The sequence below is a fragment of the Elephas maximus genome, chromosome 10 (assembly GCF_024166365.1).
Source record: "Elephas maximus indicus isolate mEleMax1 chromosome 10, mEleMax1 primary haplotype, whole genome shotgun sequence".
Taxonomy (NCBI): Eukaryota; Metazoa; Chordata; class Mammalia; order Proboscidea; family Elephantidae; genus Elephas; species Elephas maximus.
In genome coordinates this window covers 87476362-87491506 of record NC_064828.1, presented here as the reverse complement: position 1 = coordinate 87491506, position 15145 = coordinate 87476362, and the positions used below count along the sequence as shown (strand labels likewise).

General features: G+C 41.6%; 1 protein-coding gene across 2 annotated transcripts in view; it reads right to left on the bottom strand.

Annotated features, from left to right (window-relative positions):
- Positions 1-13003, bottom strand: part of YLPM1 (YLP motif containing 1) — a 95421-nt gene extending 82418 nt beyond the window's left edge. For both annotated transcript variants that reach the window (XM_049897557.1, XM_049897558.1), the window contains exon 1: positions 11960-13003. In XM_049897557.1, the coding sequence (XP_049753514.1) occupies positions 11960-12829 (870 nt within the window). In that variant the 5' untranslated portion in view covers positions 12830-13003. The remainder of the gene's footprint in view (positions 1-11959) is intronic.
- Between the last annotated feature and the right edge of the window lie 2142 nt (positions 13004-15145).

Sequence of the window (15145 nt, the reverse complement as noted above, 5' to 3'; positions counted from 1 at the left end):
GCCACATCAGCAAATGAAGGTCTTGAAAGCCTTACTCCATCTACGTCATTAAGGCCAACTCCACTTTGAGAAGGCAGTTCTTTACCAGTAATTTTGAGTGTCTTCCAACCTGAGGGGCTTGGGCTCATCTTCCAGCACTATACTAGACAATGTTCTGCTGCTATTCATAAGGTTTTTACTGGCCAATGTTTTAAGGAATAGACCGCCAAGTCCTTCTTCCCAGTCTGTCTTAGTCTGGAAGCTCCGCTGAAACCTGACCACCACTGGTGTATAGCTTGCAGCATCACAGCAACATGCAATCCACCACAGTACAACAAACTGACACACAATTTTTGAATTCCGGTCACCAAACAGTTCCCATCTTTAAAAAAATGCTCTTTTACTTCAACTCTTCCTCCAACTCCTGCCCTCATTCTCTCTCACTCTCCTTCAGTCAAACTTCTTGAAAGAGCTGTCTGTACTCACCATCCCCATTTCCTTACCTTCCATCATTCCTTAAATCAATGCAATATAGCTTCAGTCACTATGAAACTGCTCCTGCCAAGGTCAACAATAATCTACTTATCAGTAAATGCCAACGATGACTCGAAGTCTTTATCTTTCTTGACATTTCAGCAGTATGTGACACAGCTGGCCACTCCCTCCTCCTAGAAACAGAGTCATCCCTTTGCTTCTGTGACCCTGCACTGTCCTGATTTCCCATCTATCTATTTGGTCACTTGTCCTCTTAGATACTGGTATCCTAAGGGGCTAGGCCCAATGTCCTTTAAGCTCTGTTCTTACTCATACTCTTTGGAATATCTCATCTATTTCCCTGCCTTCAAATACCATTTTTATGCTAATGACTTATAAATCTATCATGTCTTCTAGATCTCTAAACCTATATAACTGCCACCTGGATACCTTCAGTTGGAATCTTATGTCTAAAAGGCCTGAAAGCCAGTTATATCATCAGCCCCAAACTTTTCTTCCTCTTCCTACAAGTTTTTCTATTTTGGCAAATGGAACCACCATCTACCCAGTGGCCCATTCCAGAAAACCAGGAATCATCCTGAAGTCTCCTGCTCCACTTCTACTCAATCTCCAATTGTATTCTAGCACCTAAATATTTATCTAGTCCTTCCGCTTCTCTCCATCTTCTCTATCACCATCGAAGTCCAAGTCACTTGCCTGGATTACTTCAATAACTATTCTCTGTAAATAATTATTGTTCCTTTCGATTCCACGCTCCACACTGCAGGCAGAGTGAACTTTCCAAAAAATGCCTATCTGTCACATTCACCTGTATAAAATCCTTTCAAGGCTTCCAGCTGCCCCAGGAATAAAGTCCTAAATAGGCCCTCCCTGATCTGACCTGTGCCTACCACTCTCATCCTGAGCTTTCAGTTAGCCTTAAAAAAAAAAGAAAAAAAAATTGCTATCAAGAAAATTCTGATTCATAGCAACCTTTTAGGATAGAGTTAAACTGCCCCATAGGGTTTTCAAGGAGCCACTAGTGGATTCGAACTGCTGATCTTTTGGTTAGCAGCCTGAGCTCTTAATCATTGCACCACCAGGGCTCCTCAGTTAGCCATACTGAACTTAGTTCTTTGAACTCTATCTGGTTAATTTCTACCAATCCTTCAGATTTCACTTAAATATCACTTATAAAGTGAAGCCTCTTCAATTAGGTTAGAGTTCCCAACTGTACTGGACTTTTAGCCTACTAGACTGTGAGGAAATAAATTTCTCTTTGTTAAAGCCATCCGCTTGTGCTATTTCTGTCTTCGCGGCACTAGATGACTAAGATAACAATTTAGGTAAAGTTGTTGGCTCTGATTAGAGTTTTTAGAGGTGTCATTTTTTTTGAATAATTTTTATTGTGCTTTAAGTGAAAGTTTACAAATCAAGTCAGTCTCTCACATATAAACTTATATACACCTTACTACATACTCCCATTTACTCTCCCCCTAATGAGTCAGCCCGCTTTCTCCTTCCAGTCTCTCCTTTCATGACCATTTTGCCAGTTTCTAACCCCCCTACCCTCCCATCTCCCCTCCAGACAGGAGATGCCAACACAGTCTCAAGCGTCCACATGGTGCAAGTAGCTCACTCCTCATCAGCATCTCTCTCCAAACCACTATCCAGTCCAATCCATGTCTGATGAGTTGGCTTCAGGAATGGTTCCTGTCCTGGGCCAACAGAAGGTTTGGGGACCCTGACCACCGGGGTCCTTCTAGTCTCAGTCAGACCATTAAGTCTGGTCTTTTTATGAGAATTTGGGGTCTGCATCCCACTGTTCTCCTGCTCCCTCAGGGGTTTTCTGTTGTGTTCCCTGTTAGGGCAGTCATCGGTTGTGGCTGAGCACCATCTAGTTCTTCTGGTCTCAGGATGACGTAGTCTCTAGTTCATGTAGCCCTTTCTGTTAGAACTATCATTTTTTTAATGCTCAAGTATTTATTGAGTAACAATTATGTACCAAGTATTGTGCTTAGTATTGATGATGAAATGATGAACAAGATAGATATGGTACCTATACTCATTGACTTCTTTGTTCCAATAGAAAAGAATGACATATAATGAGTAATTAAGAGAAGTACAGTTGCTATGAGATTATATCATATCACTACATCATTCCCTTTACATTGGATCAGGGATGTGCCCTAAGTAAGGGTGTTACAATTCCACCCTGAACCTCTTTAACATACAATTACAATCACAAAATGGAGGACAACCACAGAATCCTGGGAATCATGGCCCAGCCAAACTGATACATTTTTGGGGGGACATAATTCAATCCATGACAGCTGTTTTGAGAAAAGGATAAATAAAATCATAATTAATGACAAAAGGTTACTATGCATTTTATCTAGTAAATCCTTTAAACATACAGAAAAGCTAGTTCTTTAAAAAGACACATTCCATTAAATCACAAATGCTTTACTCTGAACACTAAAAATTAAATGGAAAAAAAGATGTTTATCTTGTTTTTCTTATGTACTAACTATATTTCGACCAAATAGCCCTAGTTCATGTGGGTGAGTTTCTCTGCAAAGATTTACATATAGGAAATGTGGGAAAAATGACAGAAAAATCACCATGTTACAGCCTCTGATTAGACATTCAGGCAAATACCATCAATGGATGAACCACTAGATGAAGTATCTGATGAAAGATGGGAACTCTACAGTGAAGGGACCAGACTGTCACCATCAGAATCTACTGATCAATATTGGCACTGCTAAAAGTGGGACAATCAGGTATTGTGTGCCTCCTGACTGATGCATATAAAGTACACAGAGCTACCTATGAAGTACACTTGCCAAAAGAAAGCTGAATTTAAATTTAAGAATCCTTCAGAGTTAACTGCTAGTTTACAAAAAACATAGGAGCGAGAGGGACAAGTCAAAGGACACCATGAGAATGCAAGCAAACTGACAAATCCAGAAAGTAGGACATTCTACAGGACAACTGATGCAGATTTTTCATTAAGTTCAATGACACGGGGGAGAAACAAGAGTAGGTAGGATTGATCTAGATCAGAAGTTTTCAACCAAGGGTAATTTTGTCCCCCAGGGGATATCTGGCAATGTCTGGAAACATTTTTGGTTGTCACAACTGGAGCCTGCTACTGTCATCTAGTAAGTAGAGGCCAGAGATGCTGCTAAACAACCTACAATGCATAGCACAGCTCCCCCCACAACAGAGAATAATCTTGTACAAAATATCTGAACATGCTAAGGCTGAGAAACCCTAATCTCAGTTAAGATTCTTTTGTGTATATTGTCTGGATCCTGATTCCAACAAACCACCTGTAACAAACAATATATAGTCAACTGACAAATTTTAACATGGACTGAGTATTGGATGATACCGAGGAATTATTGTTATTTTTGTTAGTATCATGAGACAATAGGGTAAATCTGAATATGGATCAGGTGTTAGATGAAACCAAGAAAATACTGTTAATTTTGTTAGAGGTTCTAATGTAATTATCTAAGAAAAGGTCCTTCTGTTTTGTTTTTTTTTGTTTGTTTGTTTTCAGAATGCCTAATTAAGATAAAGAGTACCTCAGGCAGCCTAACAAACACGTGAAAAGATGTTCACAATCATTAGCTATTGTTGTTGATGCTGGGTGCCATGGAGTCTGTTCCAACTCATAGCAACCCTGTAGGACAGAGCCCCACAGGGTTTCCAAGGCACAGCTGGCGGATTTGAACTGCCAACCTTTTGTTTGGCAGCCAAGCTCTTAACTACTATTCCACCAATGCTCCCATTAACCATTACCAAACCAAACCCACTGCCATTCAGTTGATTCCAACTCATAGCAACCCTACAGGACAGAGTAGAACTGCCCCGTAGGGTTTCCACAGACAGCCTGGCAAATTTACACTGCCAACCTTTTGGCTAGAAGCCGTAGCTCTTAACCACTACACCACCAGGGTTTCCCATTAGCCATTAGAGAGAAACGAATTAAAACTAGCCATTAACCCAGTGCCGAATCAAAACTAGCCATTAGAGAGATACAAATCAAAACTATGAGATATCATCTTACCCCTGCAAAAATGGCAATGATCAGAAAACAACAAATGCTGGTGAGGTTGTCGGGGGGGGGGGGCTGGAACTTTTATACATTGCTGGTGGGATTGTAGAATGATACAACCACTATGGAAAACAGTATGGTGCTTCTTCAAAAAGCTAGAAATACTTTATGATCCAGCAATCCTACTCCTGCGTATATATAAGAGCAGTGACATGAACAGACACAAGCACACCCAGGTTCACTGCAGCATTATTCACAATAGGAAAAAGATGGAAACAACCTAAATGCCCAGCAATGGATGAATGCATAAACAAACCGAGGGTACACACACGCAATGGAATACTACATAACTATAAAGAATAACGAGGACTCCGTGAAACATCTTGTAACATGGATGAATCTGGACAATATTAATGCTGAGTGAGACAAGTTAATCGCAAAAGGACAAATATTGTACAGCATCATTTTTATAAAAAACCAAGACTAGCTTTACACACAGAAAGCAACATTCTTTGATGGTTACCAAGAACGGGAGGGAGGGAAAGGAGGAATCACTTTCTAGACAGCAGACACTTCTTACTTTTGGTAATGGAAAAGGAAACCTCAAATATGGGTGAAGTCAGCAGTGGCGTCACTAGGGTTAGCGCCACCCAGTGCAGTAACTCATGGTGTCACCCCCCCATATTAATTACCATAATATTAATAGCTAAAACTCCAGAAAATCTGACAACCAGTGACTACAAAAACACCAGCAGTAACGAAAACAACAGCACATGCTTGCAGTGTGTACAGATGAAACCTGGTCATTTGAAGTGTTATTGTAATTGGGTAATAATGACAGCTCTGTCAGGAGCACATTAGAAGGTTCAAGGAGTAAATTAGCATAGAGTTTTAGCCTTGTAGGTATGCTGATACCTGTAAGCTGGGCTTATGAAAATTTTTTTTGCTGTTTTAACTATTGTTGTTATGTGCCATTGAGTCAGTTCCCACTCAGAGCAACCCTATGTACAACAGAACAAAACACAGCTCCATCCTGCACCTCACAATTGTGCTATGCTTGAGCCCACCCACCGTTGCAGCTACTGTATCAATCCATCCTTCTCCAGGGACTGGTCCCTCCTGATAACATGTCCAAAATACCTGAGAAAAAGTCTTGCCATCCTCACTTCTAAGGAGCATTCTGGCTCTACTTTTTTCTAAGACATTCTTCTGGAAGTCCATGGTATATTCAATGTTTTTCACCAGCACTATAATTCAAATGCATCAATTCTTCTTCCATCTTCCGTATTCATTGTCCAGTTTTCACACGCATGTGAGGCGACTGAAAATACCATAGCTTGTGTCAGGCACACCTTAGTCCTCAAAGTGACATCTTTACTTTTCAACACTTTAAAGATTTTGCAGCAGATTTGCCCAATAAAATATGTCATTTGATTTACTGACTACTGTTTCCGTGGGTGTTGATTGTGGCTCCAAGTAAAATGAAATTCTTAACAACTTCAATTTTTTTCTCCATTTATCATGATGTTGCTTATCTGTCCAGTTGTGAAAATTTTTGTTTTCTTTGAGTTGTAATCCATACTTAAGGCTGCAGACTTTGATCTTCATCAGTAAGTGCTTCAAGTCCTCTTTACTTTCAACAAGCAAGGTTGTGTCATCTGCATATCGAAGGTTAATGAGTCTGCTCCAATCCTGATGCCACAGTCTTATTCATACAGTCCAGCTTCTTGGATTATTTCCTCAGCATACAGATTGAAGAAGTATGGTGAAAGGATACAACCCTGACACACACCGTCCCTGATTTTCTTTTTATCGCATTTTAGATTTTTATAGAGCAAATTAGTTTCTCATTAAACAATTACTACACACGTTGTTTTGTGACACTGCTGCCAATCCCGTGACATGTTAACACTCTCTGCTTCTTGACCTTACATCCCCCTTTACCAGCTTTCCTGTCCCCTCCTGCCTTCTCGCCCTTGCCCTGGGGCTGATGTGCCCATTTAGTCTTGTTTTGTTTTACGGGCCAGTCTAACCTTTGGCTGAAGGATGAACCTCAGGAGTGACTTCAGTACTGAGTTAAAAGGGCACTGACGAGCCTTTCCTGATTTTAAACCACGCAGTAATCCCTTGTTCCCTTGTTCTGGTCAAACGGCTGCTTCTTGGTCTAGGTACAGGTTTCACATGAGCACAATTGCGTGTTCTGGAATTTCATTCTTTGAAATGTTTTCCATAACTTGTTATGATCCACAAAGTTGAATGCCTTTGAATAGTGAATAAAACACAGGTAAACATCTTTCTGGTATTCTCTGCTTTCAGTCAAGATCCATCTGAATCAGCAATGATATCCCTCATTCTACGTCTTCTGAATCCAGCTTGAATTTTTGGCAGTTGCCTGTCAATGTACCACTGCAACTGCTTTTAAATGATCTTTAGCATAATTTTATTTGCATGTGATATTAATGATATTCTTTGACAATTTCCACATTCCATCGGATCACCTTTCTTTGGAATGGGCACAAATATGGATCTCTTCCAGTCAGCTGGCCAGGTAGCTGTCTTCCAAATTTCTTGGCATAGACGAGCGAATGCTTCCAGCATCGCATCCATTTGTTGAAACATTTCAATTGGTATTCTATCAATTACTGCAGCCTTGTTTTTCCCCAATGCCTTCACTACAGCTTGGACTTCTTCCTTCGGTACCACCAGCTCTTGATCATATGCTACCTCCTGAAATGGCTGAACATCGACCAATTCTTTTTGGTACAGTGACTCTGTATATTCCTTCCAACTTCTTTTGATGCTTCCTGCATCGTTCAATATTTTGCCCATAGAATCCTTCAATATTGCAACTTAAACCTTGAATTTTTTCTTCAGTTCTTTTAGCTTGAGTAATGCTGACTGTGCTCTTCCTTTTTGGTTTTCTAACTCCAGAAATATTTTTACAAAAAATAATAAATTTCTGCTGAAACATTGCACAGAAGTTTTACAGACAGTCATTTTAGTGTCAACTCCACTGAGAGTGTCAACCAGCATGGTCTGCACCACCCCTGCACCCCCCAGTGACGCCACTGGAAGTCATCCCCCTAGTGACACCATTGGAAGTCAGTGCAACTTGACCAATGTAAATAAAGACACTAAGTACGTGAGAAAAAAAGACAACTCTGGTAAATGCTGTAACATGTATAATTTTTCAACAATAGTAAAAACAACCAAAAAATATGTGTATGGATGCATATATGTGTATAGGAAGGCATATGTGAGTACAGTCATTCTTCAGTACCCAGGGGGGTTGGTTCCAGGACCCCCATGGATACCAAAATCTGTGAAAGCTGAAGTCCCTTATATAAAATGGTGCTGTATTTGCATATAACCTAAGCACATCCTCCTATATACTTTAAATCATTTGTAGATCACTTATAATAACTAATACAATGTAAATTCTATATAAACAGTTGTTATACAGTACCGTATTGTTTAGGGAATAATCACAAGACGCTGAGGTGAACAATACTCAAAAACAATGAGTGCTGGAGAGAGACTGAGGATCTGTGAAATGGTGGGAGGCTACAGCAGGGTATGCTTACACATCATTTTATTCATGTGGATACAGTTTATTGCTCAGCATGCAGCAAATTCAAGTTTTGCTTCTTGGAACTTTTTTTTTTTAAGGAATATTTTTGATCTGCCGTTGGCTAAATCCACAGATGCGGAACCCACGGATACAGTGAGCTGATTCTAAATGCACATGCATGTATAGGTGTATTTATAGGCATACGTTTGTGTGTGCTGCATATATACCCACATAAATAACAAACCACATAGGGGGCACAGTTACAGAACCTTCCTAGACACTTTCAAACAACTCATGGGATTGGTTTACTGGGTCAAAAGGCTTGGAACAATAGTCTTGAAGTACAACTTAGTCAAGTGGCGTAACATGGTTCACAAAGATAATGTTCTACATCCCAGTTTGATGAGTAGCATCTGTGTTCTTAAAAGCTTCCAAGCGGCCATCTAAGATAAAACTATTGATCTCTACTTGTGTGGAGCAAAAGAGAATGAAGGAAATCAAAGGCCCAAAAAAGAAATTTGTCCATGGGGCTAAGAGCCCACATAAGCCACAACCTCTTCTAACCGGAGACCAGAAGAACTAATGGTGCCCAGCTACCACTACTAACTGTTGACCAGGTACACAATAGAAGGTCCCAGACAGAATGGGAGAAAAAAGTAGGACAAAATTCAAATTCCTAAAAAATGCCAGACCTACTGGGCTGATAGAGACTAGAGGAACCTCCAACACTATCTCCCTCAGACACCCTTTGAACTTGGAATTGAAGCTATTTCTACATGTCACCTTTCAGCCAAATAATAGATTGACTCATAAGACAAACAATATCACCCATGAGTAACGTGCTTCCTTGAACAATGAACTATGTGAGACCAAATGGTCAACAGTTACCCAAAAACAAATACGAGAAGGCAAGGAGGGGAAGAGAAGCTAGATCAATGGAAACACAACAAACAGAATGGAAATGACGAGAATGCTGATGCATTATAAACTTGTAACCAATGGCACTGAACAATTTATATAAAAATTCTTAAACCCAAACCCACAGTCACAGAGTCGATTCTAACTCACAGCGATCCTGTAGGATAAACATTGTTAAAGAGGAACCTAATTTATTGTGTAAACTTTCACTTAAATCACAGTAAAATATTATTTAAAAAAAGAAGAAGAAGGAGTCCCTGGGTAGCGCAAACCATCGACTACTTGCCAAACCTACCCAGATACGACTCAGAACACAGGCCTGGCAATATGCCTCTGAGAAGGCACAGCCTTGAAAACCCTACGGAGCAGTTCTACTCTGCACACATGGGGTCACCATGAATCAGAACCAACTTGATGGTAACTAACAACAATTAAGAACATAGGGATAAAATGACATGGGATCTAAGATTTGCTTTAAAATATTTCAGTAGCAACAACAAAAAAAGGCCTACATGAAGCAAACACTGCAAATCTTGATGACTATTAAATCTGAATGATGGGTATATGGGGAGATCATACCATCTTCTCTACTCTTGTATATGTTTAAAATCTTTAACCATAAAAAATTTTAAATGACACATTCCAAAAATAAAATATGAATCAAAGAATAATAAATGAGTAGAGGATTAATTGTCAGAGATTGACACTCGTATGAAGAAAACATTTATCAAATAAACAAAAGTATACCCACTCCTCACTTATTGACATGGTCAGGTTCCAAAGACCAGGTCATTATGCAAAAATCGGCATTATGTGAAAATGAAGGATGACCACATCAGATCACAAAATGGAGGATGACTACATCATTACATAACTGCTAAGCCACTGAGAATCACAGCCAAGCCACACTGACACATAACCTTAACCATCACAGCCAGCGTTACTCTCACCTCACACCTCAGCGTTCGTTACTATCAGATCTAAGTCATTAACGTGCAAAACAGTTAGATTTTTACTATTATCGTAATGCAAAATGTGAAGTTAACGAGATAGTAGGTGAAGAGTAGGGTGTATTCTAAGTCAAGAACATGACAAATCTTGTATCTTATTCAACCAAACTTTGTGGAGAGCCAACAATTTGCATTCAAGGCACTGTCCTAGGTGCTACAAGAGATAAAAGATGAGGAGACAGTTCCTGTCTGCAATCAGAAGGGCAGAACAAAACCAGATGGGTGAGCTCATGCATACTTCCATGGAGACCCTGATATCTGAGATGTTCCTTAAAAGAGATACAACTATAAGGGAGGAAGGGGGTAGAAGAAGTTGGGATGAATTCTAGACAAAAGAACAAAAGCCTCAAAAGGTTTACAAGACCCTTCTTGATCTGACCAATGCATGCCTCTCAAGCTTCATCATCTATTGCTTTGTTTCTGGTTCTCATCAAAGACTTGGAGGCACTGAATATTCAAGGCACTGACAGACATTCACTATAGAGAAGGGTACAAAGGCAGCAAAGCAAATGCAGCATTCAAAGTCAGTATTTATATTATAGACCAGGCTGACCAAAAAAAGAAAAAACCAGAAAACACAATTTTTCTGTCTCTCTAAAAAGTTAAAAAGGTAGTTTTGTAAAGATGAGCATATAAATGTTATATTTTGGTTTGGACTAACTCTGAGAGCATTTAACAACAAAACACTGAAAATTTCAGAGTGAGGAGGGAAGGCGACAGAAATTCTATCTATATGACAGAGGAATCGAGGAAATAACCTGGGCGAGGGTTCTAATTTGGTGAAAACCAATAGAAGCACTTATTCCACTGTTCCTTATTCCAGCACTTCAAGTGTGTTCTCATGATGATGTGCCAAGCATCACTCCTTAAACGACTTGCTTCTGTTAATTTCTAACGTCAAACCGCTGTAAAATTAGAATACAACTTGCCTATCTTTGGGAAATCTTATGTATATTAATCTAAGCCTGTATAATAAAAGTCCTCTATTGAGATGCACTAGTAATTTCAAAAAGTATCTATTTTAAGAAATTACAACAAATCACTTATTCTGCTTTAGTTCTACCTTCCTTCTCAATGGAGAAATTCAACTGTTACCACTATCCTGTCAATTTTGATCATTCTGTGGAAAGCTTCACTTCAAACAGAAGATTAGAGAACAGCTCTCTTGCAAATGAAGAGATATCACAAACTTTTTTTTACCTTGGCCAAATTCCAAGGCAGTCACTTTGGAGTTAATGGTAAAAACAATGAAAAGCAGCCCATTGGTCATGTCTTAAACCTATCTTAAAGTGATGTGAGAAAAGGATGTATGGGCCAATTCCACCAAGAGACACACAAAAAGGGTCAAATCTCTAGAAACACACCTATTTACTGTTGGGGAATGAACTACAAAACTGCAACATGCACCTATAAGCATAATTAGGATGCTTCTGATAAAACAGACTTCCAGCCTTCATTTGCTGAGGCCTCCTAATTCAGGAAGCTGACAGCTATCAGTGGCCCCTCATTTTTTTTTTTTTTTTGAAGAAGCTAACTGGTCATACACTTCAAGTGTTAGCCCTTTGAATGGTTTCTTCTTTATGCTGCCTTTCAAAAGGAATTTTTACTTTAAAATGCAATTTTAAAACACAGCCCTCTGCAACAGCAACAAAATCTAGGTTGCTTGAATGAAACCAAGGAACAGATTGACAAGTAACTCTTGAGCTACCCCACTACTCTGTGATGTCCAGAACATCTTTCATTTAAACACTGTTCTTCCAGTTATCCACATTTAGCTGATTAAAAAGCCAGAATGTCAGATCTCTCTTATAGAATCCTTGAGTGTAAATTAGCTAGTCATTGTGTTGGAATCAGGCTAAGCACCGGTTAAAGCCCTGAGGCCTACTCACTTAGGATCCTCTAAGTGAAAAGATTCTGCTCAAGCAGATGTCTTCTTACCTGTGGAGTCATCGTAGAGGGATCTGGCTCAGGGGCGGCTTGCTGCTGTTCAGCACTCTTGTTCTTGGTTCCACTCTCCAAAGGCTCTTGCTGAACTGTTGTCTTACTCCCAGAAGGGCCAGACGGTGGTGGTGGAGCTAGCAGTTGGGATTTGGGATGGCTCTGGGAGGGGCGGGAAGGAGATGCCTGAGAAGGGGGCAAGTAGGGCTGGGAATGGCTCAAATAGGATTGCGAGGAGGAGGAGGAGGAAGAGTAAGATGAGGTGGGCGCCAGGTATGATTGGGACGGTGGCGACTGCGAAGGGGACGGCTGAGCGGGAGGCGGGTAGGGCTGGGACGAGGACGGGGGATAGTACGAGGGTGGCGGTTGAGGTGGGGGCATGTAAGATTGAGACGGGGGCATGTAGGATCCTGGCGGCACAGGCGGAGATTCAGGAGGGGAATCCAGCTCCATGGGAACCAAACCAGGAGGCCCGTCTCGTTGATGGTGAAGCATCTGATGTTTGTACTGCTGCTGCTTCTGATAGCTGAGGGCCGGCCCAGGCGGCGGAGGCATCGGCGGCGGCGGCGGCTGCCAGTCCCCATAGCCGCCCCCCGGCATCACCGGCGGGGGTGGCAGGGGGGGCGGGGGGAGGTGGTGGGGCTGGAGCACGCACTGCATTTGCTTCTGGTGCATCTGCTGCAGCTGCTGGAGCTGCGCCAGGTGCTGCTCGCGGAAGCTCATGAAGCCAGAAGAGGAGGGGGCCGAAGGAGTCGTCGAGCTCGAGTACCCGGGCCCCGGCGAGGCCTCAGGAAGCGCCACCGGCGGCGGCGGGACCGGCGGCGGTGGATAGTGGCTGCTCCCGCCATACCGGCCCCAATTCGGGTACATATCGGCGAAGAAGGCGCAGGGCTCGTCCCGGCGCCGTTACTCCTCGCAACCGACCTTCAGGAGCTGCGGTGGCAGCGGCGACAGCCGGAACTCGCGGCGCCTACAGGCCCCGGAGCGTGTAAACGGAGCGCGCCAGTGCGCCGGCGCTACCGAGCTGGGCCCGCGACCGGGAAGGCGGGGATCGGGCTGGGGAGAGTACGCCTGCGCAGTACCCACTGAGAAGAGAACAAAGGCGAGGTAGAGCGGCCCTTCGCTTGGCCACTCTCGGTTGCCATCTTCCTTAAGGTTCAGGCAATGCAGGCGCGAGTAGAATGTTCTCATTGAACCAAGGAACCATAGAGTCTCACAGCTACAAGAGGTGGTAGAGATCCTATCGCCCCATGGGTTCATTTTTGAATGAAAAAAAAAAAAAAGGTTCCATTCACAATCGCAACAACAACAGAAAAAGCACAAAACAACTAGGAAAAACTCTAATAAGGAATATGTGAAGCCTATATGAAAAAAACTACAGAATGTTCGTATCTGGGAAGGATAAAATCAGACTTAAAATAATGAAGAAGCTTACCGTGGTCTTAAAAGAGAGAAATTATAAAGATACTAGTTGATTTCAAACTAAAGGAATACACTTAACGCAATTCTAACCAAAAAAATTCAATAGGGAACAAACCTGTGAAAGAATGGAGACTTGTTTTGAAGACAGAATGTAAGATTGCACCAATTCCTGCAGACATATAAAAAGCAACATTTGCAGGTATTGTAAAAACAGAAATGGAATTCTTTAGAATATCTCAACACATAAAAATTAATGTTGGACGGTTAAGAACAATGATGAATCTGCGAAACATCTCATAACATGGAGGAATCTGGAAGGCATTATGCTGAGTGAAATTAGTTGGCAAAAGCACAAATGTTGTATGACACCACTATTATAAGAACTCGAGAAAAAGTTTAAACACAGCAGAAAATATTCTTTGGTGGTTACAAGGATGGGGAGGGAGCGAGAAGGGTATTCACTAATTAGATAGTAGACAAGAACTATTTTAGGTGAAGGGAAAGACAACACACAACTGGACTAACCCAAAAGCAAAGAAGTTTTGTGAATACAACCAAATGTTTTGAAGGCCAGAGTATCAGGGACAGGGGTTTGGGGACCATGGTTTCAGGAGACATCTAGGTCAATAGGCATAACAAAACATATTAAGAAAATGTTCTGCATTCCACTTTGGTGAGTGGCATCTGGGATCTTAAATGCTAGCAAGCAGCCATCTAAGGTGCGTCAATTGGTCTCAACCCACCTAGAGCAAAGAAGAATGAAGAACACCAAAGACATAAGGAAAAAATGAGCCCGAGACAGGAAGGGCCACATAAACGAGACTACATCAGCCTGAGACAAGAAGAACTAGATGGCGCCTGGGTATCACCGATGACTGTCCTGACGGGGAACAAAACAGAGATTCCCTGATGGAGCAGGAGAACAGTGGGATGCAGATCTCAAATACATGTAAAAAGACCAGACTAAATGGTCTGACTGAGACTGGAGGTAACAGTCCCCCGACCCTCTGTTAGCCCAAGACTGGAACCATTCCCAAGGCCAGCTCTTCAGACAGGGACTGGACTATAAGACAGAAAATGATACTGGTGAGAAGTGAGCTTCTTGGTTCTGGAGGCCTGTCTGGAGGTAAGATGAGAAGGCAGAGGGGGACAGGAGCTGGTTGAATGGCTACTGTGAATACAGGGTGGTGAGGAGGAGTGTGCTGTCTCATTAGGGGGAGAGCAGCTACAAGTACATAGCAAGGTGTGTATAAGTTTTTGTGTGAGAGACTGACTTGATTTGTAAACGTTCACTTAAAGCACAATAAATAAGAAATTAAAAATATGAAAAATAACGTTGGATAATCACAGAGTTAAAGTAAAGATAGCACAAACCAGATACAAAGATTGCCTGGAGAAGACAACCTAAAATGTGATCCTCCAAAAATCTGTTAACGTAACACAGAACATGAACTCCTTTTTTGGCTTGACTGAATCACTGAAAAGTAAAGCTGAGCGGCCATCTAGGATACTCCACCGGTCTCACCCCTTTGGGAGCAAGGAAGAATGAAGAAAACTAAAGACACAAGAGAAAGATGAGTCCAAAGGACTAATGGACCACATCTACCATGGCCTCCACCAGACTGAGTGCTGTACAACTATATGGTGCCTGGTTACCACTACTGACTCCTCTGACAGGGATCACAATACAGAGTCCAGGACAGAGCTGGAGAAAAATGTAGAACAAAATTCTAACTCAAAAAGAAAGACCAGACTTGCTGGCCT